The sequence below is a fragment of the Rattus norvegicus genome, chromosome 10, assembly GCF_036323735.1.
Source record: "Rattus norvegicus strain BN/NHsdMcwi chromosome 10, GRCr8, whole genome shotgun sequence".
Lineage (NCBI taxonomy): Eukaryota > Metazoa > Chordata > Mammalia > Rodentia > Muridae > Rattus > Rattus norvegicus.
The window spans coordinates 81,551,826-81,578,066 of record NC_086028.1 but is presented as its reverse complement, the minus strand read 5'-3'; the positions used below and the strand labels follow the sequence as shown (position 1 = coordinate 81,578,066).

At 46.8% G+C, this 26,241-nt stretch overlaps 1 protein-coding gene across 1 annotated transcript; it reads left to right on the top strand.

Moving 5' to 3' along the window:
- The first annotated feature begins 9,800 nt into the window (after positions 1–9,800).
- On the top strand, positions 9,801–25,983 carry Calcoco2 (calcium binding and coiled-coil domain 2). The gene is made up of 13 exons (XM_063270056.1): positions 9,801–9,826; positions 12,199–12,352; positions 13,198–13,296; positions 13,392–13,528; positions 14,082–14,186; positions 15,954–16,102; positions 16,750–16,819; positions 17,695–17,820; positions 18,191–18,277; positions 20,734–20,850; positions 22,334–23,732; positions 24,572–24,597; positions 25,113–25,983. The coding sequence occupies exons 2-13, from the start codon at positions 12,208–12,210 to the stop codon at positions 25,230–25,232; spliced, it is 2,580 nt and encodes an 859-aa protein (XP_063126126.1). The 5' UTR covers positions 9,801–9,826; positions 12,199–12,207; the 3' UTR covers positions 25,233–25,983.
- The last annotated feature ends 258 nt before the right edge of the window (positions 25,984–26,241 follow it).

Sequence of the window (26,241 nt, the reverse complement as noted above, 5' to 3'; positions counted from 1 at the left end):
CAGGACAAGGGGCTAAAGTGCATATTTTATATACCATGGCAGACCTGACCTCCAGGTTCTCCCATCACCCCTCAGCCCCTACCTGGCATACCAGGCCCGCAACCCTGAAATTTCCAGCTCAGGGGCTGGGCTGCCCTTCCCTCAGAGACTCTTTCCTATGTAATCCAGACATTTTGGTCCTCTCCACACACACACAACTCTCTCTCTCTCTCTCTCTCTCTCTCTCTCTCTCTCTCTCTCCCTCTCCCTCTCCCTCTCCCTCTCCCTCTCCCTCTCCCTCTCCCTCTCCCTCTCCCTCTCCCTCTCCCTCTCCCTCTCCCTCTCCCTCTCCCTCTCCCTCTCCCTCTCTCTCTCTCTCTCTCTCTCTCTCTCTCTCTCTCTCTCTCTCTCTGTATCTTTCTCTTTTAGCCCTCCCCTTTGTCCCTCCTCATGGTGACTCCCCTGGCCTTGATCCTTGGAGGTCAATGAACTCGCAACTTCCCAATAAACCTGTGTATATACTCTAATGTGGCTTGAATTGGCTCATTTTACCAGCAGAGAAATAACTTATCACCACCTTCCTCTTTTTTTTTTTTTTTTTTTGGTGCTTGACTTGAAGTCACTGGAATATGTTCCTCACTCTGAAAAGAATACAATGAATGGGTCCTTTCAGCTGGGACCTCTTGCAAGTAACTTGAGAGAAAACAAGTCTAGAGAAATAACTTCTTTCAGGAAATCTATAGCTGCAAACACTAAGAGACGAGGCAGCCGCCACTTTGATGTAGAGCCTGCCCACGTTAATCCAGGAAACATTCCCAGAAGCTTTTTTTTTTTTTTAATTTCCTGGGAATTTTGTGCCTGTTACTGCATCCTGGAGTTAGGCAATAATGGGCAAATAATGCAAGTGAAGTTGGAGGTGGGGTGTCAGGACACTAAGGTAGGAATGATGGCACATAGCTGTAATCTGTCATCTCATTCTGAGTGAAACAGGATCTTATACTGTAGCTAGCCTGGGCTACAAGTCAAATTCTGCCTCAAAGTCCCAAAAAGCAAAAATCTCAGCAATGAAGCCCAAGGCCAAGAGGCCATGAGGCCTCTCTGTCCATTCCATGCTGACCTCATTGCTTAGTGTTGACCCTTGAGCCTTGTCCTTGAGTGCTCTGTGAAGGTCCCTAGGAGGCCCCACATCCTTCTCCTAACTCCTCCTTCCATAACTACACACAGGACAATCACCAAATGTAACTATAGTTCTGTCCTAAGAGCTGCTTTCGGCCAGTTGCCCCGAGTTCTAAGTGGTAAAGCTTAAGTCAGACACAACAAGCAGGGTGGTAGTGGCGCACACCTTAGTCCCAGCAGAGAGGCAGAGGCAGGCAGATCTCTCAAGTTAGAGGGCAACAGAAGTAGTCTACAGAAGGAGTTCCAGATCCAGCAGAATTTCTCTGCCATATCTAGAATAAGCAATAAAAAGGAAACAAGAACACCCCCTCCCAAAACACACACACACACACACACACACACACACACACACACACAAAACTAGTATGGAGTTACTATGTTTCAAAGTGAAAACATTTGAGCTACACTACATTGTATCACAATTTGCATCTGAACTTCTATTAGCTGAATAAAGCAGCCCGGTGAACCTGAGAGGGTTTGTCTATCAGAGAAACTTTCTTCTCTAGTACCCTTGAAAGAGTGTTATGATGAGGTGTCTCTTAATGGTAACTTGCCTGGTATGCACAGGGATCTGGATCTGGTTGCTAAGCAACAGGGAAGGGGCATTGAGGGTTAGAATAGGGACTAATAAACCTTCACCCCCAGCTATATGGAGAGCTAGTCTACTGAGCTGGTAACCTAACTTGGCAATTGGCCTCTCAAGGCTGGTCTACACCGGAAGGAGGCTACAGGCAAAGATTTAGCTTAGCCTTGAAGACAAAGGACGGGGGTGGGGGAGGTTGCGGCCTGTGACCTGGTGTTTACATTGACCTTGGAGTGACTAGAGAGACCAAGGTGAAATCAGCAGTCATCAGTTACCCTTTCAGAAGCCTCTAAACCATTCACCCACACCCCTACCACACCTTTCCCTCTTTCCATTCTCCTTTCTAGTGCCCTAAGGGCCCAAGTGGCCCATCAACTGGCCACCCACCAGACTTTTCCCCAAAGACCAAGGGCATGTCCCTGTTCCCCACCAATCATCTCTTCCCAGTAATTCACCCACTCCCTGGGGCTGAGGCCTCTGTTTCCTGGACATCGTGCCCCACCCTCCTACTCCACCCGGCCCTTCTGGAGTGAGAGTGATCTTGTGATGAAGACTCCAATGGGAACAGCAATAGTTTACGGAGAGTTTCCCTAAACTCCCTGACAGTTGGTTATCCCGTTTGCAATGGGAGCTAACAGAACAATGTTTGTCCAGTCTCTCCTTTCTGAGGAGCTGACGGGAGCCAGAAAACAAGGTGAGCTGTCCAGCTGCCCTTACTGTAAGCCAGAGCCAACATCGACTGTCAGGCATCCCCACAGGCCAGAGACCAGGAGCCAAGAGAACATTAGTGATTTGTGCTAGGTAAACCAAAGAAAGGATAGGAAACCACCCCTTGTAATGCTATCATAGCTAGCAACCTGGAGACAGAGGCAGGATTGGGAATCCAATAGCCTGGATTTTGTAGAAAAATTCTAGGCCAGCCTGGGCTACCAAGAGAGACCCTGACTCCAAAACATAAAAACAAGGGAGATATAGTTTTTATGCACTCAGAATGTTGAGGCAGGAGAACTGTTGGGAGTTTGAGGCTAGACAATGAAAGACATGAAAGGGAGGGCTGGAGACGTGGCTCAACTGTAAAGTGTATGCCCACCATTCGGGAATCCCTCGGTTCAATCCCCCAGCACCTTATAAACGAGGTATTGTGGCACAGGCCTGGAACCACAGCACTCAGTGATTAGAAGCAGGGAAATCAAAAATTCAAAGTCATCCATCATCCTCAGCTATAATAGTTAGTTCAAAGCCAGCCTGGATACTAACACCCACCTTGGAGAGAGAGAGAGAGGGAGGGAGAGAGAGAGAGAGAGAAACAAGCCAGTCACTTGGTAAAGCACTTTTTAGGCATAGGTGTGAGAAGCTGAAATAGTGTTGAGGGTCTGTCCAGCTGTCAAAATATTTGGACTGGGTCCCACCTGAGAACTGTGTGTGTGTGTGTGTGTGTGTGTGTGTGTGTGTGTGTGTGTGTGTGTGTGTGTGTGTGTTGGGGAGGGGGAGACAAACACAGTGCTGTTGATTGTTCCTAAGGCACCAACCCCACTCCTCAAATACAGCGAAACAACAGGGAGCCTCAGGGACTCCATATGCTTAGCAGGTGCTCTTCGGGATCTTTCCCCAACTCGAGAGCCTTTCAATTAATTAATTAGGGGAAAAAAACGTATCTCTATTCAGATGCCCAAATCAAAGTCCATCCTGGCACCCCTTTACTTTCTGGGTGGTCAAAATAAAGACAAAGACGGATTCAGGGCTGGGGATTTAGCTCAGTGGTAGAGCGCTTGGCTAGGAAGCGCAAGGCCCTGGGTTCGGTCCCCAGCTCCGGAAAAAAAGAACCAAAAAAAAAAAAAAAAAAAAAAAAAAAGACAAAGACGGTGGAGTGAGGAAGAGGCCAGGGTTCCAGGGAGCTGACACTTTGCATGCCATAGTCCTGTATTTCTCTTTTCTTTTTCTTTTTCTTCTATGTTTTTGAGTCGGTTTCTCTGTGTGGCCCTGGCTATTCTGGACTCACTTTGTAGACCAGGCTATTCTTGAGCATACAGAGATCTGCCTGCCTCTGTGTCTGGAGTGCTGGGATTAAGGCGTGCACCGCTGTGCTGGGCTTCAGAATGAGAACTCTTGCTAAATCAAAAGAGTTCTTGAACACACACACATACACACACACACACACACACACACACACACACACACACACACACACACACCACCCTCATAATGTTGCATTTTCAGATGGGGAAACCAAGGCCTAGAGAATTGACATGGGCCTTGCAGGGCCTTGGTCCCACCCCAGAGCACATGCTTTGCCCCTGTACTCCTTCTCACCATGAATGCCAGCAAAGCAGAAATACAAAGGCTGTGGCCACCCTTCCTTCTTTTAGCTCCCACATTTCACCACGTCCTCTGAAAGACAGGCCAGGGCATGGGTCTGCACAGCAGAGCTCCACTGTGTCCTCCTGTCCTCTTCATCCTCACAGGCCCTCCATGGAGACAGCTTTTCTGGGGAAGAGCTGGTCATGGCTGTTTTCCGGCATCCTTTTTCCTGATGCAAATGGTTCCCTGAAACAAACATGTTTCATAGAAGCGCCCTCACCACGAGGGAAACATAACTGGCATATTCCCTTATTTTATTTATTTGCTTGTTTATTTATTTTGCTTTTCTGAAACAGGGCCTTGCTGTGCAGTCCACGATGGCCTCACACTTAACTCTACAGTCCTTCCAACGTAAGTTCTGCAATTAGAAGACACCAAACCCATTGTCCCCATCTTCCCCCCCCCCCCCCAGTGCTGGGGATAAAAACCAAAGACCTCAGGAATGCTCCGAAATCATTGCATCTCTGAGTTGCATCTCCAGACCAGTTATGGTTCATGAGCCCTTCTGTGTGCTGCAGGGCACATACAACCATCTAACACAGCCCTCTGCAAAGCTGCCTTTTTATATTTTCTTCAAAGTGCTTGAACGATCCATTTCTCCCTAATACTTATGATGGGAGGGGTGTAGGATTTCATGTAGCTCAGGTTGACCTCAAACTTGCTATGTAGCCAAGGATAACCCTGAGTTTCTTATCCTCTTACCTCAGACTCCCTTAGATAACAGGTGACCCATAACATCTCTGGTTAAATTCATAAAATTTTGACCCATGTTTTTAAAACTGGCAGTTTATAAAATAGTATGTCTGCCTCACGTGAAGGTTAAAAGGCAGTGATAACTTAGTTGAATCAACACTATCTTTTTTTCTCAACCCCAGGCATGGAAAGCCTATGTGATTCCAGACACAGGAAACTAAATGCGGGGAGAAATATCCTTCCCTCTCCTCTTTTTCTAGAGTTCAAAGTCCAAAACCCAGAGGCATTTCAGATAGTCAGGGCCAGGCGGGCAAGGCAGGAGTAAAGGTGGCAGTGAGGGTAGCAGTTACCAGAAAGTAACTAGAATTAGCAAGGACGCTCTCCTAAACTGGACTCTAACTCCTCCCTTTTCCAGTTGTCCGCACCTGGTTCACCCAGACCTGGTTCACCTAGACCCAGTCATTTGTACTAGGCAAGATAGTGGCCACTTTCATTTACCTGTGTCTTTGAATTTAAATGACATAAAATTCCAGTTTCTCTGAGGCAGCATAGCTCAGCAGGTGAAGGCGTTAGTTATATAAACCTGATGACCCGGTTTTGAATCCCCAAAGCCATATAAAGGGGAAGCCAAGAACCAATTCCACAAGGTTAGCGGATGCTCTTTCTCTTCCTTTCTTCTTTCCCCGTTCTTTGGTTTTTTGAGACAGGGTTTCTTTTCTTTTCTCTTTTTTTAAGATCTATTTATTCTGCATGTCCAAAGAGAGCATCAGATCCCATTACAGATGCTTGTAAGCCACCCACCATGTGGTTGCTGGGAATTGAACTCAGGACCTCTGGAAGAACAGTCAATGCTCTTAACCATCTCTCCAGCCAGAGAAGGGTTTTTTTTGTTTTTTGTTTTTTTTTTTCAGAGCTGGGGACCGAACCCAGGGCCTTGTGCTTGCTAGGCAAGCGCTCTACCACTGAGCCAAATCCCCAACCCTGAGAAGGGGTTTTTTTAATGCAGCTCTCTGCCCTTCCTGCTACTCGATCTGTAGACCAGGGTAGACCAGGGTGGCCTTGAACCTGCCTCTGCCTCTCCAGTGCTGGTTTTAAAGGCATGCACCACCATCACCCGGCTCCATGGCTCCTTCTTTGGAAAAACACCAAAAGGTAGGAGAACCACCATGACTTTGAGGCCCCAAGATTAGGCTGAGATGAGGGGCATCCTTGAAAGCATTCCTGTCACCAAGGTAGCATCTCGTCAAGGACATAAAGATTGACTCCCTAAAGGAGATCAGATCTCCCTGCTGTGGATAACACATAAGTTACTTGATTTTTGGTGTGTGTGTGTGTGTGTGTGTGTGTGTGTGTTGTTGTTGTTGTTGTTGTTTCTGGCTTTTTTTTTTCCAAGACAGTGTTTCTCTGTGTAGCCCCGTTCTAAGGAGAACTCACTTTATAGACTAGGCTGTGCCTGATAAAATCTACCTGTCTCTGCCTCCCAAGTACTGGGGTTAAAGGCGTGCACCACCACACAGGATTTTATACATAAAAAAATAAAGTGAGGGTCTGAGAAATGGCCGAGTTAAGGGCATCTCTTGCTAGTGCAGAAGACCCAAGTTCAGTTCCTACCACACATATTAGGTGTCTTACCACTGCCTGTTACTCCAGCGCCAGGGGTCTACTGCTTCTGGTCACCATGGGCACCTGTACTTATGTGCGCACACCCCTTCTCCACTCCTACATGCCTACACATACTAGATTTTTTTTAAAATGTAGGGCGCAGAGGGAACCCAAGAGTGAATAAAATCCGGAGTGAACCTGGATTATTGATACGGGCAAAGACCCTGATGCCTGGAGGACTGGCCAGACAGTATACGGAAACTAGCAACTGCAGCCCGCTCCTTCCCACTGTTTACAGCCTGAGACCGCTTGCCTACAGATCCCTCCTACAGAGACCAATGACTCCTGCTTCTGTGCTGATCCTAATAGACATTCGGAGGTTCTGGGGTAGTGGTGGTGGGGCTCCAGAGGAGTTCACACAGCACACCTGCCCTCAGCTTCTCTGTGCATGGTCTGGACGTCTGTCCTTCATTTTCTCACTGCCTCTAGTCAGGGTTCCAAGATGGAGTCACATGGGATATGGCAAAAAAAGGAAAGGACATTAATTAAACCTATTACTTCATGATTGTGAGTGTTTTGCCTCTCTAGATTGTCCTTGCACCATTTGCATGCCTGATCCCTAAAGGGGTCAAAAGAGGGTGTCAAGGAAGTAAGAAATAGGCCACCCACTAGACCTGGAGTTACAGATAGGTTGTGGGCCACCATGTAGGTGCTGGGAATCAGACCGGGATTCTCTACAAAAACAAATAGGCTAAAACCACTGAGCCAAGTCTCCAGCCTCACGTTTTGTTTGGGTTTTGAGGGGAGGCCCCCCCAATGTAACTCTGGTTACAAGGTGTGGCATTCTGGGTTACTCCGGGCAACCAGAAGAAGGCCATTTTCAGCAGCAAGGACTTTTTTATTGTTATACAAAAGGTCTTTTAGCAAGTCAATTCTCCCTCTTGCTATAATATCTTATCTGATCTAGGCGGTGTCTTAAGGAACCATTACCTAAACAAACACAGTCCTTTTTAGAATTCTGGGTTTGCGGGGAATGTCATGTGACTGGTTAATCTCTAGAGAGTGAGGTTGTATGCTAAGGACTGAAATTCCCCAGGAAGAGCAATCGAGGACTCAGATCATTTACAAGCTGACTACCTCCAGGTTCTGTAGTCATCACTCTGGAGTAAATAACCTGTGGAACGGTTCTTCTAAAAATCTGCTACAATATAGACCAGGCTACCTCAAACTTTCAAAGCTCCTTCTGCCTCTGCCTCTGCCTCCCTACTGCCGAAATTATAGGCATTTATGACCCTAATTGGCAAGTCTTCCTTGTCTTTTGGGGAGTGGGGTGGGGCGCACCAGGGTTTTTCTACCTGGCCCTGGCTGTCCTGGAACTCCCTCTGTAGACCAGGCTGGCCTCAAACTCAAGGAGTTCTGCCTGCTTCTGCTTCCTGAGTGCTGGGATCAAAGGCGCTCGCGTGCCACCACTGCCACTACCTCCTCGCACAGCCATTTTCTCAGTCTTAATAGATTTAGCATCCTTTTGCCTAGGCGTGTGCAGAAAGACCTTAATTTTCTCAAATCTTTTTAAAAATTAAAGTTCGTTGACTGTTAATATTCTGTGTGCCTGTGAGTTCATTTTTTTTAATAATTTATTTTATTTATATGAGTACAACATTGCTGTCCTCAGACACACCAGAAGAGGGCATCAGATCTCATTACAGATGGTTGTGAGCCACTGTGTGGTTGCTGGGATTTGAACTCAGGAAGAGCAGTCAGTGCTCTTAACCTCTGAGCCATCTCTCCAGCCCCTGTGAGTTCATGATAAGAGGTGAAGGGCACTGGTGCCACTGTGCCCATGCAGCTCAGCAGGCTGCTTTGCCGTGGAGGCTTTCTTTCTTTGCCTTTCCCTGGACTTTGGGATAGAATTCGGGTCCCCAGGATTGTGCATTAAATGATTCTCTGATGGAACCATTTTACCAATCTGATATTCTCAGACATTAGAGGAGGCACTCAGAGAGTCTGCAGGAGGGTACCCAAGATGTCCCTAGAAGGTAGAATGTTTCTTCCCCTGTCAGGAGCACATGTTCTGCTTATGTGACACAGCATTTTCTTCCAGGTTCAACTGTTGGAACTCCTTTGAGAAGAGAAGTGACACGTCTGAATTTAATCTTCCACAGGCAGCATGCATTTAATATCTCCTGGGTAATTACAAAAAAAGAAAAAAGGTAGCAGCCATGGTAGTGGTTCCTTGCACCCTATAATCCTTGTACCTGAAAGCCTGAGGCAGGAGGACAGCCTTGAGTTCAATATCACACTTCGATAAGAGTCACAGACTGTTAAAATGGTTAAGAAGTGTTTAGCACTGAAAGGGGAAAGTAGAAAAACCAAACCAAACAACAAAACCTCTCAACCAGATGCGGTACACATCTTTAAACCCAGCAGAGGCAGGGGATCTCTTTGAGTTCAAGGCAGGCCTGGTCCGTAAGAGTGAGTTTCAGGACGGCAGGGCTACACAGAGAAACCCTGTCTTAAAAAACTAACAAACAAAACGAAAAAAGACTGAAGGGGAGAGAGGTTCTGCTCTTTCTGTGACTACATTGAAGAGAAGCTCAGTGAAGAAGTCACATGCTTACACGGTTGCTTACATGAGGATGCCAGAAAGATCTAGAATACAAAGGCTACAAAACTACATAGTGAGTTTAAAGCTAGCTCAAAAGAGGTCCTATGTCAAATGCATAACCAGGGGGCCAAAAAGATGGTTCAGTGGTTAAGAGCACTTGCTGCTCTTGCGTAACACCTGGGTTAGGGTCACAGCACCTGCATGGTGGCTCACAGTCATCCATAACTCCAGTTCCAGGGGATCCAATGTCTTCTTCCGACCCTCTGGGCACCAGGCACACAAGTGGTGGACATACATATGTGCAGGCAAGCCCACTCCCTAGAAATATAAAATGGGGGGGGGGGACTTGAGTCAAGACACAGAAGACCCAAAAAGGTTAACAGATTTCCTTTAAGGACAGAAGCATGATTCCTTTTTTAAAGGACAAGATCTCAGATAGCCCAGGCTGACTTCAAACTTGGTTTGCAACCAAATCTGACCCTGAACTGCTGACCTTCCTGCCTCCCTCTCCTAAAAGCTGGAATTAGAGATATCTGCTACCACGCCCGTTTTTTTGTGTGTGTAGCAGGCTAAAATGCCAGAGTCCTACCTGTAGCTACAGGACATTCATTGAATGACGTGTTATGGAGAGGCAAAAGAGGGAGATAAAAAAGGCAAACCCAGTTTGTCACCCCAGGCAGAAAGAGTCCCAGGTGTCCCGCGGCGGGGGCGGGGCTTGTAAATTGTTGGGACATCAGGGGGATGAGCGGGGCCTGGCCATTCCCTTTGGTATTTAATCTCGCCCACCAGCTCCTCTGTGTCCTGTTGCTGTTGCGCAGCTGCTGTGCCTGGTAAGTGCCTTAAGTGGAGGGGTGCAATTGGTTCCCTGGATCCCCCAGCTCAGACTTTGAAACAGAGTCCACAGGCAAGACTCGGTGTGGGGGCTTCGGTCTCACCCTACGCCGTCTTGGAGGGTTCAGGCATCTATACCGGTTTCAGGAGGTCTTGGGACCCCTTTTGTCCTGGGAAGCCCGGCCTAATTTCTCTATGGTAGAGCAGGCCTGCGGGACTGTTTGTGAGGGTTGCCTCTGATGGCAGCCAAGGTCTTGAGGCAGTGGCTCTCCTGTCTGGGTTCGCCAAACCTTCCACCCCCCAGTGCACTGAGGTTCCATACCTTTTACTGTGCCATCATGGCTTTCCAGGGCTCTGTTCCCCCACAACTCCCCGCGCGCTACGTCACTCTGAAGAAGTTACTTTGACTATAAGCCCGCTTTCCCTCTTTCAGCAAGTTCAATCCTTGAAAGTTGATTTTCACTTGTGTCCGGTAACGGTAGATTGCTCTAGGCAGCCCAGATGGAAAGACAAAAGGTGCCAGTGCCCTACTTTATAGTATCTCCGGTTTGAATTTTTTGCCCCGATGGAAATCAACAGTGGCAATGGGTAGAGCTTAGAAAAATGATTTTTGAATATTATAACTTAACAGATTCTCTCTGCAAAACTCATGTATGCCTTTAATCTCAGCCCTTGGTGTTTATGTGCATTGGAGTTTTGCTTATATGCCTGTGTGTCTGTGCTGGTGTCAGGATCCCTGGGATTGGATGAATTGCTGGAAATTAAACGCCGAACCTCTGGAAGAGCACACAGCGCTTAACCATTGAGCCATCTCCAGCCCCCTATTCTTTGTGGTGTGTGTACCACACACAATTAGGGAGCTGCAGACAACTTTGCCAGGTATTATCAGGCATTCTGAGGGTTTGGAGCTTATTTTCTGCTAAAACTTAAGACTTGTAGTTTGCATATTCACCCTGAATTGGGAAGTAGGACTGTCTTGCTCCAGGAAGACTTAGGATCATTAATGGTTTGGCTTGGTTCAGATAGGGTCTCACTGTAGTACAGGATGGCCTTCAACTTGTGACAATTCTCCCGCTTCAGAGCTCCCAAGAACTGGGATTACAGGTCCTCATGCTCAGTTAGGAATTAATCAGCAAATTCCTTTTAGGAAAAGGTGAGACCTCACTGCCAGGCTTTGGGCTTTCCTATGGCCCATTCCACCCTGAGTTTGGTGAGGAGAAACTGCTGTTCTGTATCCCACTGCCTCTTCAACCACCTCCTGAACCATTGGCGTCCTGAGCTCTAGGGACTTGCTCTGGAGTTTCCTATAGCCATTTGCTTTTCCATAAGCAAGAAACAAAGTTGCTTTTTCTAGACTGTACGATTTTTTTCAGTTGAGGAAAGAGACAGGACTTTTGACTGTACAAGCCTCTCACTCTGTCTGCTTAAAGTTAATTTTCAGTGTTTAGTTTGTGAGCTGCTTGGTAATGTGCCAGGAATAAAGTAAAGTAAAATCTTGGGCTGGAGAGATGGCTCAGCGGTTAAGAGTACTGACTGCTCTTCCAGAGGTCCTGAGTTCAATTCCCAGTAACTACATGGTGGCTCACAACCACCTGTAATGAGGTCTGGTGCCCTCCTATGGTGTGTGTGTGAAGACAGCTACTGTGCACTTATAATACATCTTTTTTTTTTATTAACTTGAGTATTTCTTATATACATTTCGAGTGTTATACATCTTAAGAATAAAATCTTTCCCAGCCCAACAGTAGTAATCACAAAATATCACTACAGCACTTTTTCCAGTCTATGATAAAATATTCTGTCCCTTAACAGGTACCTATTGTGTGGCATGTACTGATTTAAGGTCTGGACACTATATTTCACTTAGGCCTCATAGCCACATTTCACAAGTACGATAGGCATAAGGTCACAAAACTGCTTATTAAATTGCCCAATTCTATCCTTTAGAAGGTGGGGCCAGAGGTTTTACTCAACAGTTGCCTTATGTTTTCTATTGCTGTGGTAAAATAACCAAGAGAAACCTGGGGGAGGAGGGAGGGTTTGTTCCAGCTTAAAGCTCTCAGTCACTATCACTGAGGGAAGTCAGGGCAGGGCCCGGAGGCAGGAGCTGATGCTCATGGCTTGCCCAACCTGCTTTCACCCATGACCAGCAGCCAGAGAGTTCAGTCCTCCTTACATCAGGGCTAGCATGTGTCACATATATCTTCTTTAACTTTTTCTATTTTTCCTTTTTTTTTTTTTCTGGAGCTGGGGACCAAACCCAGGGCCTTGCGCTTGCTAGGCAAGCACTCTACCACGGAGCTAAATCCCCAACCCCATATCTTCTTTAACTTCTATTGAGGCAGGTTCTCATACTCTTATTTCCTGACAGGACTCCACCATGGAGGAGCGCCATAGCAATTTCTCTCAGGTCCTGTTTAACAATGTGGAGAAGTTCTATATTCCTGGAGATGTCGTGTGCTGTTACACCCTCACTGAAAAGTTCGTCCCTCGTCCCAAGGACTGGGTCGGCGTTTTTAAAGTAGGTGTTAATGCTAAGGGATTAGGAACTAGCAGTGAGTCTTAGGTTCCAGGTATTATGTCTGCCCAACTAGAAATTCTAAACTATAATTTCCCACATGAAACACTGGTGAGCTACGGGGGCCGGGGAGGGGTTGTCAAGACAGGGTTAAATCTGTGTACCCTTGACTGTTCTGGAACTCTGTAGACCAGGCTGGCCTCAACTCAGATCTGCCTGCCTCTGCCTCCCAAAAGCATGCATCATCTATATGCCCAGTCAAGCCTGATTTTTAATTTCAACTTGATTTCAGCTTGATTCTTTAATCCCAGGTTTCAGAGGCAGGAGGGTTTCTTCTGCATTTGAGGTCAGCCTGGTCTACATAGAATTTCAAGCCAGCCAGGGCTACATAGTGAGAGCCTTCTCCAAACAAACAAAAAGTAATTTACTTTCAGTCTCAAAACTAAAAAGATGAAAAAGAAAAATCCAGTCTGTAAGTTTTATGCTTCCAAAGACCAAATCTATAAATTATCCTATTCTGAGGGCTGGAGAGTTATCGGGTTAAGAGCACTTGATTGCTCTCCCAGAGGTCCTGAGTTCAAATCCCAGCAACACAACCAACCAGCTGTAGTGAGATCTGATGTCCTCTTATGGTGTGCCTGGTTTACTTATATATAATAAATCTTAAAAAAAAAAACCAGGGATCTTATATATAATCTTTAAAAAAAACAGGGATCTTATAATGAATTCATTCAATTTTCAGTATATATGCAAATAAAATATAAGTGTGCTTTTAAGAAATCATTACAGAAATAAGGCCTATTCCAGTTATCAGTGCTGAGTGAGTTATTAGTCTCTTGTCCTTGCAGGTAGGGTGGGAGACGACCCAGGAGTATTACACCTTCATGTGGGCCCCCATGCCCGATGACCTAAACACAGAATCAGCCACACAGCAGAAAATCCAATTCAAAGGTAGGAAAATAAAAATAAATACTAGGTCGAAGACGCATGACTGGGACAGTTTGCTTTAACTGGGATCACTCATTTGTATTAAATCCTGCTTCCAGCGTACTATCTGCCCAAGGATGAAGAGCATTACCAGTTCTGCTATGTGGATGAAGATGGTTTGGTCCAGGGAATAAGTATCCCCTTCCAGTTTCCTCCACCAGACTCTGAGGAGGACATAATGATTGTTATCAATAAGGTCTGTAGCTCTCTCCCCACAACAAGCCTTCTTGGAACATAGCAGTTCCAGGTTAGGGTGGTCTTTGAGTCTGGGCTTTTTTTTTTCTTTTTTTCGGAGCTGGGGACCGAACCCAGGGCCTTGCACTTGCTAGTCAAGCGCTCTACCACTGAGCTAAATCCCCAACCCCTGAGTCTGGGCTTTGAAGCAGCTAAGATAGAGTTGGAGAAATCCTTCAGTGCCGTCGTAACCCACTCAGGAATAACTTAGGGACGCTCTGAAAAATCAAACACTATGTAATTTCTTCAATCCTTTTAAAGCTAGAACTACGGCCCAGGCTGGCATAGAATTCAGGGCAGTCCTCCTGCCTCAGCCTCCCGGAGTTCTAAGATTCCAGTAGTGTTCATTCCACTTCCTCAAGATTGCTCATCTTTCTCTGGTGCAGACAACACGCAGCATCGCCTGTGCACTGCACAGCCGCTCTCCTCAGCTGCCAGCCTGCCTCTGAGAGAAGCAGCACATTACAGCTTATGTGGGAAGGACTCTAAAGAAAGCTACCTACCTTCTCTTACAGGAAAAGATGGACGAGATGGAACAGCTCAGGGAGGAGCTTTACCAAGAAAACCAGGAACTGAAGGACAAGTATGCTGACCTCCATGAGCAGCTCCAGAGGAAGCAGGTACAGATACTGGCCTGGCCGCAGGGGACCGCGGCCTGTAGATCAGAACTTTTAACACGGGTGGTTCTTCCTAACACTGACTAATTAATAATACAGCTCCTCACGAGTGGTGACCGTCCCCCAACCAACTATGGAATTATTTTCATTGCTACTTCATAACTACTTTTTTTGGAGATCGTAGCTTGCCAAAGGGGTTGTGATTCACAGGTTGAGAAGCTGTTTCTTTCTTTTTTTTTTTTTTAAGATTTATTTATTCATTTATTATATATAAGTACACTGTAGCTGTCTTCAGACACACCAGAAGAGGGCATCGGATCCCATTACAGATGGTTGTGAGCCACCATGTGGTTGCTGGGAATTGAACTCAGGACCTCTGGAAGAGCAGTCAGTGCTCTTAACCGCTGAGCCATCTCTCCAGCCCTAGAGAAGCTGTTTCTTTATACCCTGTCATTAAGAAAAAATACTGACACCCCCACTTCATGACACCCCCACTTCAATGTGGGTATTTTTTTCAATTTTTGTTGTTTTTTGTTGTTGTTTTTGTTTCTGAGACTTTCTCTGTAGCCTTACCTGTCCTGGAACTCTGTAGACCAAGCAGACCTCAAACTCTTGCCTGCCTCTATCTTCTGGTATCCTGGGATTTAATAACACATGGCATGGTATCCAATTTATGGGGCACTACTAAAAAGTGACCTAGCTTCTATCCAGTGTATCTATGTCCCAGGCACTCGAATACTTTAAAAAGGATTAGTGGTAAATTCTCTGGTAATGGAGAAATTAATAGATTTTTTTTAAGTGGGGTCTTAATGATGTGGCTGAGTCTAGCCTTGAACTCAAGATCCTCCTGCTTTGGTTTCTCATGCTGGAATTATGGACAAGTACTACCAAATGCCACACCCAGGGACAGGCCTGTTTTTTGAACAAGGGTCTCACTAAGTAGCTCTGGCTGGTCTGGAGCTTGCTAATATATATATATATATATATATATATATATATATATATATATATATATATATATATATATATCGTGATGGCCTTGTACTTCGACTTCTAAGGGTTGGGATTAGCTCGCCACACCTAACTGGAGTTAGATGCATTTGAACACATTGTCTAGCTGAAAGTGGCAGCGGATGCTTCAATCCCCCCAGCACTTGGAAGGCAGAGAGGCAGGTAGGGTAAGATCTGTGAGTTTGAGGCCAAGCCTGTTTCTTCATAAACCTGGCTCAAAAAATTAAAATATATGCATGCACATTGCCTGCTTGTACATTTGCAAAGAGGCTAAGAAGAGTCTGGATCCACCATTGTGGACACCGGGAACTAGAGCAGATCCTGTGAGCACAGCAAGCAACTGTCCTTGGATGCCTTTTGATTTGGAAAGAACAGACTGGGATTATATGTAGGTCAGTAGTGGACTGTTTGCTTGGTGTGTGCGGCCCTGCAGAAATGTATGTATGTAAAGTGTAGCTTAGAGTTCAAATGCTTGAAGCTTGAGGGGATACACCAGAGTACTCAATGTTTTCTTCTTTTACCTAACATAATAAAAATCCTTAAAAGTGATCTGTCTTGGAGGCTGGAAAAGATGGCTCAGCACTTAGAAGCAAGAGCTAACTTCTTCCAGAGAGAGGTCCTGAGTTCAATTCCCAGCAACCACATGGTGGCTCCCAACCATCTGTAATGGGATCTGATGCCTGCCCCCTCTTGTGCGTCTGAAGACAACGACAGATAGTGTACTCACCAATAAAATAAATGATTTCTCTCTCACTCCAGGTGGCATTGGAGGCAACACAGAGGATGAATGAGAGCTTAGGACAGGAAGTGGAACAGAAGGCCTCTTGGGAGAAACAGAAGGCCTCTTGGGAGGAACAGAAGGCCTCTTGGGAGGAACAGAAGGCCTCTTGGGAGAGTGAGATGCTCCAGTGAGTATGGGAGAGGCTGCTGCTAGAACACTGCCGGTTATGATTTAGCCTGAGTGCACGTCCCAGACCTTGGATCAGAAGTTTGTTATCCTCAGCTACACAGTGAATTTGAGGCAAACCTAGGCTACATGATGGCCTGTCGCAAAGACTGAAAGTTTAAGAGTAGTTAACTGTAGGTTTAGGCCAATCTTACCTTTATTTTTTAAGAATTTATGGACTGGAGAGAGAAGGCTCACTAGTTACGAGCACTTGGCTGCCCTTCCAGAGGTCGGTCCTGAGTCCCAGTTCTCAGCAACCACATGGTAGCTAGCCCAAACTGTCCGGAATTCCATTTCCAGGGAATCTGACACCCTCAAACACCAATCGATGCACATAAAATAATAAATTTAAGAGTTTTTTAAATTCTAATAAAATTATTTGTGTCTGTTAACTTCAGACACACCAGAAGAGGGTATCATCAGATCCATCACAGATGGTCGTGAGCCACCATGTGGTTGCTTGGAATTGAACTCAGGACCTGGAAGAGCAGCCAGTGCTTTAAAGCCGAGCCATCTCTCCAGCCCCCTAGGCCAAACCTGTCTTAAGTCACTTAGACCCTGGGTTAATTCATCTGGAATCATCAGCAAACAGTCATTTCTACTTTCTAGCCTGAAGGAATACAACCAGAAGATAACCTCGGAAAAGGAGAACATGGAGATCAGAATAGAAGACCTTCTGGTAGGTACTTTGGCCGAAGAGGATGTTCTCAGCTTTACCTCCCAATTAATTCATCAGTAGGCCAGAAAGGTACTGAATATAATATCTACATGCACAAAGCTAGACACTGGAGGGAATGGATGGCTACAGGGTAGGAGGAATGAATCCACTATGGTGGAGAGGGTGTGGCAGAGTGAAGGTAACAGCCCAGCCTCCAGGAAGCAGTAAATGCTGCTGCAACATTTCTCCCCAAACTCTACCCCAGGCCCCTCAAGGTAGGTCTTTCCCCTTATTATCCTCAGAAATGTCTGCACAGGGCAGGGAGGGGGCTTGGAGAGATAGATGGCTTAGTGGTTAAGAGTGCTGACTGCTCTTCCAGAGGACGTGAAGAGTTCAACTCCCAGCACCCACATACATGGTGGCTCACCCATCTGTAATGGGTGTGTCAGCGACAGCATACTCATACATAAAAATGTCCTCGGGGCTGGGGATTTAGCTCAGTGGTAGAGCACTTACCTAGGAAGCGCAAGGCCCTGGGTTCGGTCCCCAGCTCCGAAAAAAAAGAACCAAAAAAAAAAAAAAAAGAGTCAGTTCTTTGGGCTGGAGAGATGGCTCAGCGGTTAAGAGCACCTGACTGCTCTTCCAGAGGTCATGAGTTCAATTCCCAGCAACCACATGGTGGCTCACAACCATCTGTAAAGAGATCTGATGCCCTCTTCTGGTGTATCTGAAGACAGCTACAGTGTACTTATATATAATAAATGAATAAATAAAAAAAAATTTAAAAATGTCCTCTAAAAAATGTCAGCAGGTGCCGTGCAGTACTTTAGGATCTAACTAAGGATGGTCCTCTAGCTTTCCTTTATGTCTAGCTGTTGAATTCTCTATTGCTCTAGATCCAGCTGATGTATAAATACAGAGGATTGGTGGATTTTATCTTGAAAGATGAAGAAAAGACAAAGCATTGGGAACGGCTCCAGAAAGAAAGCAACAGCCAGCTCTCCTCTAGCTTCACTGAACAGGTAGACTCAGGAGAACATTTCCAGGGGAATAATAATAATACACTGCTTTCTTCTGTGGCTCTGGGGAAGCCTTTACTACCTCTATACTTTGAGATACCTCTGGCTAGCCCGGAATTCAGTTTTTCTTCCCACCGCTACTTGATGACAAGGTGTGCAACCCCACACCTGGCTCAAAAAAGCCGTGTTATGTGAGTGTGAGGTTTATTATATACATAGCATTCCATTCAGCTAAAAGACCTAATCTTTGCATCTTTCCTGCTTACCAGGTAAGGTGGGTGTGTGTCTCTGTGTGTGTCTGTGGGTGTGTGTGTGTGTCTGTCTGTTCTCTCGTGTCTGTGTGTCCCAGCACTAAAAATCTGTTTCTGTGCAGAAGCAGCACTGGAAAGAGCTTGAACGGATAGTGGAAATGCTGAAGGAGAATGATGCTGCAGTATGGAAGGAAGAGCAGGAGCTAAAGGCACGTTGACCGTTTTTGCATGGCTATGTGAGTGGGAGCTTCTAAGACCGGGCCTGTCTCCAGGAGACAGAAAGGATAAGGATGTTAGAAAGAAGAGTTGTCTGTCACCTTGGTGTTTTATTTATTTATCTAAAATGTTATTGAATCTGCCATTTGAAAGATGTTTCAGAGGCAGATGTGTCTGAATGATCAAGGAGTATAGAAAAATTAAACGTCAGGACAGACTATATATAGTAGACTAAGACCTTGGGTTAGGAGCCATACAAAATGACCAGTTCACTCAGCTATGTGAGAAACAGTTAATAACTCTAAAGAGGCATTCAACAGGAAATTAGAACACCCAAAGCCAATTTTGCTATAATTAATGTTAGCAGTTAATTGTCATTCTGAGTAGTTAATGTAGCAATGCAACCCTAATTTAACTTAGTGCTGATTTCCTGTATATAAGTTGCTGGAAAAGAGGCCTCATGATGCTGTCAGCTACCTGAGAACTGTTCTGAATGGATGGGAAAGCCTTGAGGAGTCTCACAGTCCCATTGTACCTATGTCACCCTTGGTCATGCTACTTGGTCAGTTTGAGAACTGACTGTATAAAAGATAATGTATTTACATCTCCACCTTAACTGTTCCAGTCAAGTAGACAGGGGAGGCAAGAGAAGGTACTCCTACCTGCATGAGTCTGAAGCCAGCCCACAGCATATGAAAGAAGCCCTCAAGTCTACAATCCCCAAATCCCTCAAGTATGAAAGTTGAACAGGGCAGTGTTCCCAAATGGAGAGCTCTCAGGTTCCCATAAACGGGGCTTTGAGAAACAATTATTTCCCGACCTTGACAACCCCAAGACTTTCCTACAAAGCATTTCTGACTGCTGAAATGGCAGCAACTGGACCCACTTAACCTATATTACTACTCTACTGCACTGTCAGGGACTTGGCGCTTAGATGGGTCACAGGTTCTCTGAGGATAGTTACTTATTTGTGTGGCCATGGGGATTGAAATCCACTAAGCCAGCCACTACCTCAGGACTTCTAGTCCATTCATTCACCATCAATCCGCGTGTTTACTTTCCTGCTAGGTATATATGAGTAGGGGAACTTTGATCAGTCTAGCTTATCATTTTTCAAAAAAAACCCCAGGACTTTGAGGGGGAGAGCTTGGTTGGTTGGTGCTGGGAATTGGATTCAGGACCTTGCATGCACATTGAGGGCTGCAAGGATTGTGTGTGTATCTTATACTTCAGGAGCCTAGTAAGAAGAGCAAGGCAACAACGGAGGAGTTAGCAAGAGAAGTGGATGTTAGAGGCTGGGAGAGAGCCTGTTACACAACACAGAATTGTAAAGAGTGTCAGGCAACTCAGGGATTCACTTACAATGGTAGGCACATTTAGGGGCCCGGGGAAGAAAAGGGATGTGAAAGTGTGTGGGTTTTTTAGGCCAAGCCCAGGAGATGTATATATGCATAGAGAGGGGTGGAGTTAATGAGTCAACCTGGGGAAGTTGAAAGTCCCTGGAGACTCAGGCCCAGCCTAACTAGTCAAGAGTCCCAGGGAGGAAGGTTTTGTAGTGATTGAGGAGGTTTGGTGTAGACTCAGCACTTTATGTATTTCTGCCTTTTGAGGAAGCAAAGCAGGACCAGAAGAATCGAGGGGAGCCAATGGGAGATGGGGAATGACCAGCCTGACACCAGCACTGTCATCGGGTAGCCCCCTCTCTCGATTTACCTCAGGGTCGGCTAGAAGTGCACAGCATGCAGTTTGGGCACCAGCATTCAAATAGGCAACCAAAAAACTACAAATAGTAGGATTAGCTGAAGTGTGTGTCTGTAAGATGTGTTTGCACATGTATGTGTACAAACAAGACACCAGGGGCTCCAGAAACATGAAGTACTTAAGTAACCCCATTTGGGAGGCTTAAGAGCCTAGGTTGTTTTCCCTGTGGAACCTGTGCTCATCTGGAGTCCCCCCAAACAAGCAAAGCCTGAGTAGTGCTAATCAGGCCTCACGAATGGAGCAAAGTGTCCACTCGGGGAGCTAACAAGACTACAGTTAACCTGTCCCATTATGTCAACCCATCTGTCCCTTGCCTCACCTCTTTACTCTTAACTCTGCCAGTTTAACCTAACAAAAACACCATGGCATCTCATTCATGCCTACTCAAGCACTGGACTGGCTAAGTCACCAGCTCCTTCCCTCCCTCCTTCCAGATTTCCCTTCTCAGTCCTCCCTTTGAAATCCAGCTCCTGCAGTCTCCTACCTTGGGAGTCTCCTACATTGCTGTCTTAGGTTAAGGTTTTACTGCTGTGATCAGAAACCATGACCAAAGCAACTCTTGGACAAGGATATCCAGGCCCACACCTACTTCAAGGTTGCAGTGCCACTCCCTGGGCCAAGCCTATATACAAACAACCAGAACTGTGTGATAGGATTCTTCTGATCCTAATGTCTTTATTGTTGACAGGCTAGAGTTGTCGCTCTGCAACAAAAGCTCATCAACATCAACATCGACTACAACCACCTGCAGCAAGATAACGACATCCTGTGTGGAGAGAACAGGAGGCTAAACACAGAAATCTGTGTAAGTGGGAGGAGAAAGAAAATCCCAACATTTCTTCAGAGGGGAGGGGCTGGGCATACATAGTGAGTAGATCATGTTTGTGAGTAAACCCAGCTGCTGCTGGGAAGGTAAGGCACAGATCCCTGAAGTTTGAGGCCATTCCTTGCTATATATATAGGATGAGTCTCTAAAAAAGATTAGAGGATGTTTCACCTGTGACTTAGGCAGGAAATAGGATATCCAGGAGGAGGAGAAAATCCTGGGAGAGCTGGGTGGGAGATTCTCTCCTGGGGAAGATGAAACCATGGCACAACTAGCCATGTGGCAGAATGTAGGTTAAAATGAGTTATCTTACCTAAGTTATAACGATAGTCAGAACTAGCTATTTAAATATGGCCAAGGTATGAGTCCAGGGCAAGAGACTGGGAGGAAGAACCATGCCTAACCTCTACGGAGACTAGAGGAGACAGGTGCACAGGTTAGCTCAAAGGTAGAGAGGTATGGGTAAAGAAAGGTACAGTAGGAAGTTGAATAGAAGAGGGCTCTCCCAGTGAACCAGTTACTCAGAAGCAAAGATTTAGCTTAAGCCTGTTTTCTAATTTACTACAAAATCCTGGGATTTTGGTTTTTTTATAAGACTGTATCTATCAATCACATGTAGCCCAGGCTGGCCTCAAACTTTTTTGTAAGCAGAGAATGACCTTCCATATGGGACCTATGGCCCTTGTGTAGACATAACAGTCATCCATCCATCGCCATGCTTAGTTTATGTGGTGCTGGAATCTGAATGTGGGGAGCTTTGTGCATGCTAGGCAAGCACTTGACCAGCTTAAATAGCCTGCAACCAAAAGAGGACATGTGTATTAGCCTGGCCTTGAACTAGAAGGAATCCTCCTGTCTCTGCCTCCTAAACACTAGAATTATTATAAGCATACCAGTGTTCAGTACGCTACCCTCTTCCTGTCCTACTTAGCTTGACAGCATTTATCTCACAAGAAGCCACCCTGGTGGGCTAGCAAGTGCTAACCACTCACTCATTCATCCATTATTTGTGTATGTCACTGAATGTATGACTTAAAAGCAGCTGTAACTGAACTCCAGACCCCTGGAAGAGCAGTCAGTGCTCTTAACCACTGAGCCATCTAACTCTCCAGCACCCCCTGCCTAGTTAGTTTTTTGTTTTTTGTTTTTTGTTTTTTGTTTTTTGTTTTTTTTTTTTTTGGTTTGTTTGGGGGTTTTTGAGATAGGGCTCGTTCGTGTAGCTCTGTCCTGGAAGTCATTGTAAACCAGGCTGGCCTCCAGCTCATGCCATCACACCTGTCTTTAGCTTTGGTAACCTGAGTTGTATCCCCAAACAAAACCCCATAAACTTTATTCCTGGTTCTTTGGACCAGAAGGAAGGTTCACTGGGAATTACCCTTGTGGGCTGTCCACCCCCAACTTTTATGGTTCTTTGTTGCTGTCCTCAACATAATAAATCCTTTTTGCCCTTTCTTTAACTTAGCTCCTGAAGAATGAGAACAAGGCACTGAGGAGCTCCCTGGCCAACAAGGATGTCTCTTCAAATGAAAGAGCTGCTGAGCCCGAGGTCCCCACACCTCAGGTTGATGCTGAGCCCGAGGCCCCCACACCTCAGGTTGATGCTGAGCCCGAGGACCCCTCAGCTCAGGCTGATGTTGAGCCCGAGGTCCCCTCTGCTCAGGCTGATGCTGAGCCCGAGGTCCCCTCTGCTCAGGCTGATGCTGAGCCCGAGGTCCCCTCTGCTCAGGCTGATGCTGAGCCCGAGGTCCCCTCTCCTCAGGCTGATGCTGAGCCCGAGGTCCCCTCTCCTCAGGCTGACGCTGAGCCGGAGGTCCCCTCAGCTCAGGCTGATGCTGAGACCGAGGTCCCCTCTCAGGCTGATGCTGAGCCGGAGGTCCCCTCTCCTCAGGCTGACGCTGAGCCGGAGGTCCCCTCAGCTCAGGCTGATGCTGAGCCCGAGGTCCCCTCTCCTCACGTTGATGCTGAGCCAGAGGTCCCCTCTCCTCACATTGATGCTGAGCCCGAGGCCCCCTCAGCTCAGGCTGATGCTGAGCCCGAGGCCCCCTCAGCTCAGGCTGATGCTGAGCCCGAGGTCCCCTCTCCTCACGTTGATGCTGAGCCCGAGGTCCCCTCTGCTCAGGCTGATGCTGAGCCCGAGGTCCCCTCAGCTCAGGCTGATGCTGAGCCCGAGGCCCCCTCAGCTCAGGCTGATGTTGAGCCCGAGGCCCCCTCAGCTCAGGCTGATGCTGAGCCCGAGGCCCCCTCAGCTCAGGTTGCTGAGCCCGAGGTCCCCTCTGCTCAGGCTGATGCTGAGCCCGAGGTCCCCTCAGCTCAGGCTGATGCTGAGCCCGAGGCCCCCTCAGCTCAGGTTGCTGAGCCCGAGGTCCCCTCTGCTCAGGCTGATGCTGAGCCGGAGGTCCCCTCTCCTCAGGCTGATGCTGAGCCGGAGGTCCCCTCTCCTCAGGCTGATGCTGAGCCCGAGGTCCCCCCAGCTCAGGTTGATGCTGAGCCCGAGGTCCCCTCTCCTCAGGCTGATGCTGAGCCCGAGGTCTCCTCTCCTCAGGCTGCTGCTGAGCCCGAGGTCTCCTCTCCTCAGGTTGATGCTGAGCCCGAGGTCTCCTCTCCTCAGGCTGCTGCTGAGCCCGAGGTCCCCTCTCCTCAGGCTGATGCTGAGCCCGAGGTCCCCTCTCCTCAGGCTGATGCTGAGCCCGAGGTCCCCTCACCTCAGGTTGATGCTGAGTCCGAGGCCCCCTCACCTCAGGCTGCTCCTGAATCCGAGGTCCCCTCACCTCAGGCTGCTCCTGAATCCGAGGTCCCCTCAGCTCAAAGAGCTGGCAGCTCAAACCCTTTGCTGTGGGAATGTGATGAAGACTCATATACTGGTAAGACAACTAAGGTGTCGCTAGTCTCTTTCAAACCCCTAAGAATAGAGAAAAACAGGAGAAAGATCACTGAATAAAGTCAAGGGTTGGAAAGGAGATGGATGGTATGCTATTAGGTATATAGTTCTTGACAAGTTTGATCAAGGGGTATCCCTCTGTGTGTGTGTGTGTGTGTGTGTTTCCTTAATAGACTGAGAAATGGGGATTGGGGACCAATGGAGTAATTATGGATGTCCTCAAACCATGCAGGCTGATGACAGACATGATTTAGAACTTTTGTCCTATTGGCACAGTAATGATAAATACAAGGTATACCCAGGTGGTTGTCCACTACCCAGGCTGCTTAGGGCCACAGTGACCACTGAGCTGGAGAAAGAGCTAAGTATAGGGTTTTGTGAGTTCCAGAACCTGCTTACAGCTAGATGCTATAACACCCGCTGTGTTTCCACAGTGAGATGAAGCTAGACGGGGGTGGGGGGTGGGCGGTGGGGGGTGGGGGGTGGGGGTGTAAACCAGAGTGCAACAAAGCACTACCTACACCTGAGAGTGGACTTTGCCCTCCCTGTACATGCCACAGTCCATTAATCATCGATCCCAGGGGCTGTTCGATCCTGATCCCAGGGTTTGTTCGTGTGCAGCACACAATGCATGTAAAATGGCAGGTGCTAACAAAGCAAAGCCAGTACAGCAGCGACGTGCACGTTTAATCCCAGCACCCAGGCAGACAAAAGTCTCCACAGGCAGTGAAGGTCACAATGTATCTACTAGGAAACAGCTGTTCAGACTTGCTAGTTTTTCACTAAATGAAATCTTCCTTCTCCCCCCACCCCCACCCCTAGGTATCTCAGGAAGTTCTCTTTACATGGTATGTATTTGGTTCATATATTTTATATATATATATATATATATATATATATATATATCCCTGAGAAATCACTTCCTGTTCCAAATCATGGGAAAGATCAATTCATTTTGATAGCGACAGGGGTTAGCTGGCATAATCGTGCCCCAGCCTTGCTCAGGGTCTGCACCCATAGATAAGCTGGCATTGACAGTAGAGGAGGCGTGACCTGGGAAGCCAGCCAATCATGGTCTTCCTAGAGCCCCTTCCTCTCCTGGGATGAGAGGAAGCCCCAGAGATCTTCATACGCATATGAAAATGTTCCATGTGTTCTTTTCCCCACGTGGAGAAGTTTAATGAGAGGATGTGGAGGGAAGGGATAGAGAGAAGGGACAACGAAGAGTGGGAAAGCCGGGAAGAGAAGAGAACAAAGAGAAAGCAAGAGAAATAAGAGGGTTCCATGTGTTTATATACCAGGCGATATGGTTGACAGGATGTGATGCATACATGGTACTTACCAACCTCCATTCTCTCACTAGGACCCAAGCTGGGAGCAGCTGGAGCCCAAAGATTTGTATTGTCCATTCTGTATGAAGACCTACAGAGCAACAAGGAGATGGGTCTCCTGGGACAACTGTCCCACACTCATCCCTGCCTGAGCACTCCAGCCTGCGCGTCTCTGCTGGGCCATATTCTGTGTGGAATATGGTTTCTACTGTAAATGATCCTATCGGAGAAGGCTTGCCTAGCCAGAAATCATTAGAACCCCTAATCGTTAGAACTGCTGCCTATAAAACTGTCCTAGGATGACATTGAACACTGCTGCCGCCACCCTGTCACGACCAGCCTCAGCTTGTCACCTCCAGTGCCCAGGACGAAGGTACTTTCTGATTCACACCACAGCAGCTGATTGACACTAAGTCATTGCCTTCTGAGATACTTAGCACATTCATTCAGGCCTTGATGCATTCGTCCCCAGGCTTCAGTCCTAACCTTGAGGGCAGCAAGCAAAGGGGACCACAAGTGAATTTCTTCACCAGTCTTTCAAGCAGTTGCATCAAATTATCCCAATGACACAGCAGATTTGAAGGTTATTAGCTTCCAAAAGAGACCTTTGCCATTTTTGTTTTACTTTCTTTCCACAAGGCCGTCTTACGTCATGGAGTTTTTTTCCCCTTACTCTGGCTAATATGAAATTCTGTGTAACCTGGAACTAGCAAGATAAACTTGCTGACTCACCTTCCTAAGTCCCGAGGCTGGTCCCGAGGCTGGTCCCGAGACACTGCTTCAGTCGCTTAGTGACTAATTAGGAATTGTTAGTATGTAGGCTTGCAACCTTCTCCTTAGGTAATTGAGTTTATGAAAGAATGAGTCTTTATAACCTTAATTAAAAATTCCTCTTCTCAAGGACATTGGTTTTTTTTTTCTCTTTCAAGGACATTTCTATGTAGCCCTGGCTGTCCTGGGCTCTACAAGTACTGCGATCAAATTTGTGAGCCAATACATATTCTATAAACAGTAAAGGACTGGAGAGATGGCTCAATGGCTGGCCACTACTTGCTTTTTCAGAGGACCTGAATGGAGTTCTCAGAACCCATGTTGGCAGTTTATAACAATCTTAATAAGTAAGCTCCAGTTCCAAGAGCTCTCCCACCTTCTCCAGGCCTT

Excerpts from the sequence above, each read along its gene's own strand:
- Calcoco2 (XM_063270056.1), top strand. The coding sequence starts at position 12,208 with ATGGAGGAGCGCCATAGCAATTTCTCTCAGGTCCTGTTTAACAATGTG. Across the intron at positions 13,529-14,081 it reads TAATGATTGTTATCAATAAG|GAAAAGATGGACGAGATGGA; the intron begins GTCTGTAGCTCT and ends CTTCTCTTACAG. Across the intron at positions 16,820-17,694 it reads TCAGAATAGAAGACCTTCTG|ATCCAGCTGATGTATAAATA; the intron begins GTAGGTACTTTG and ends CTATTGCTCTAG.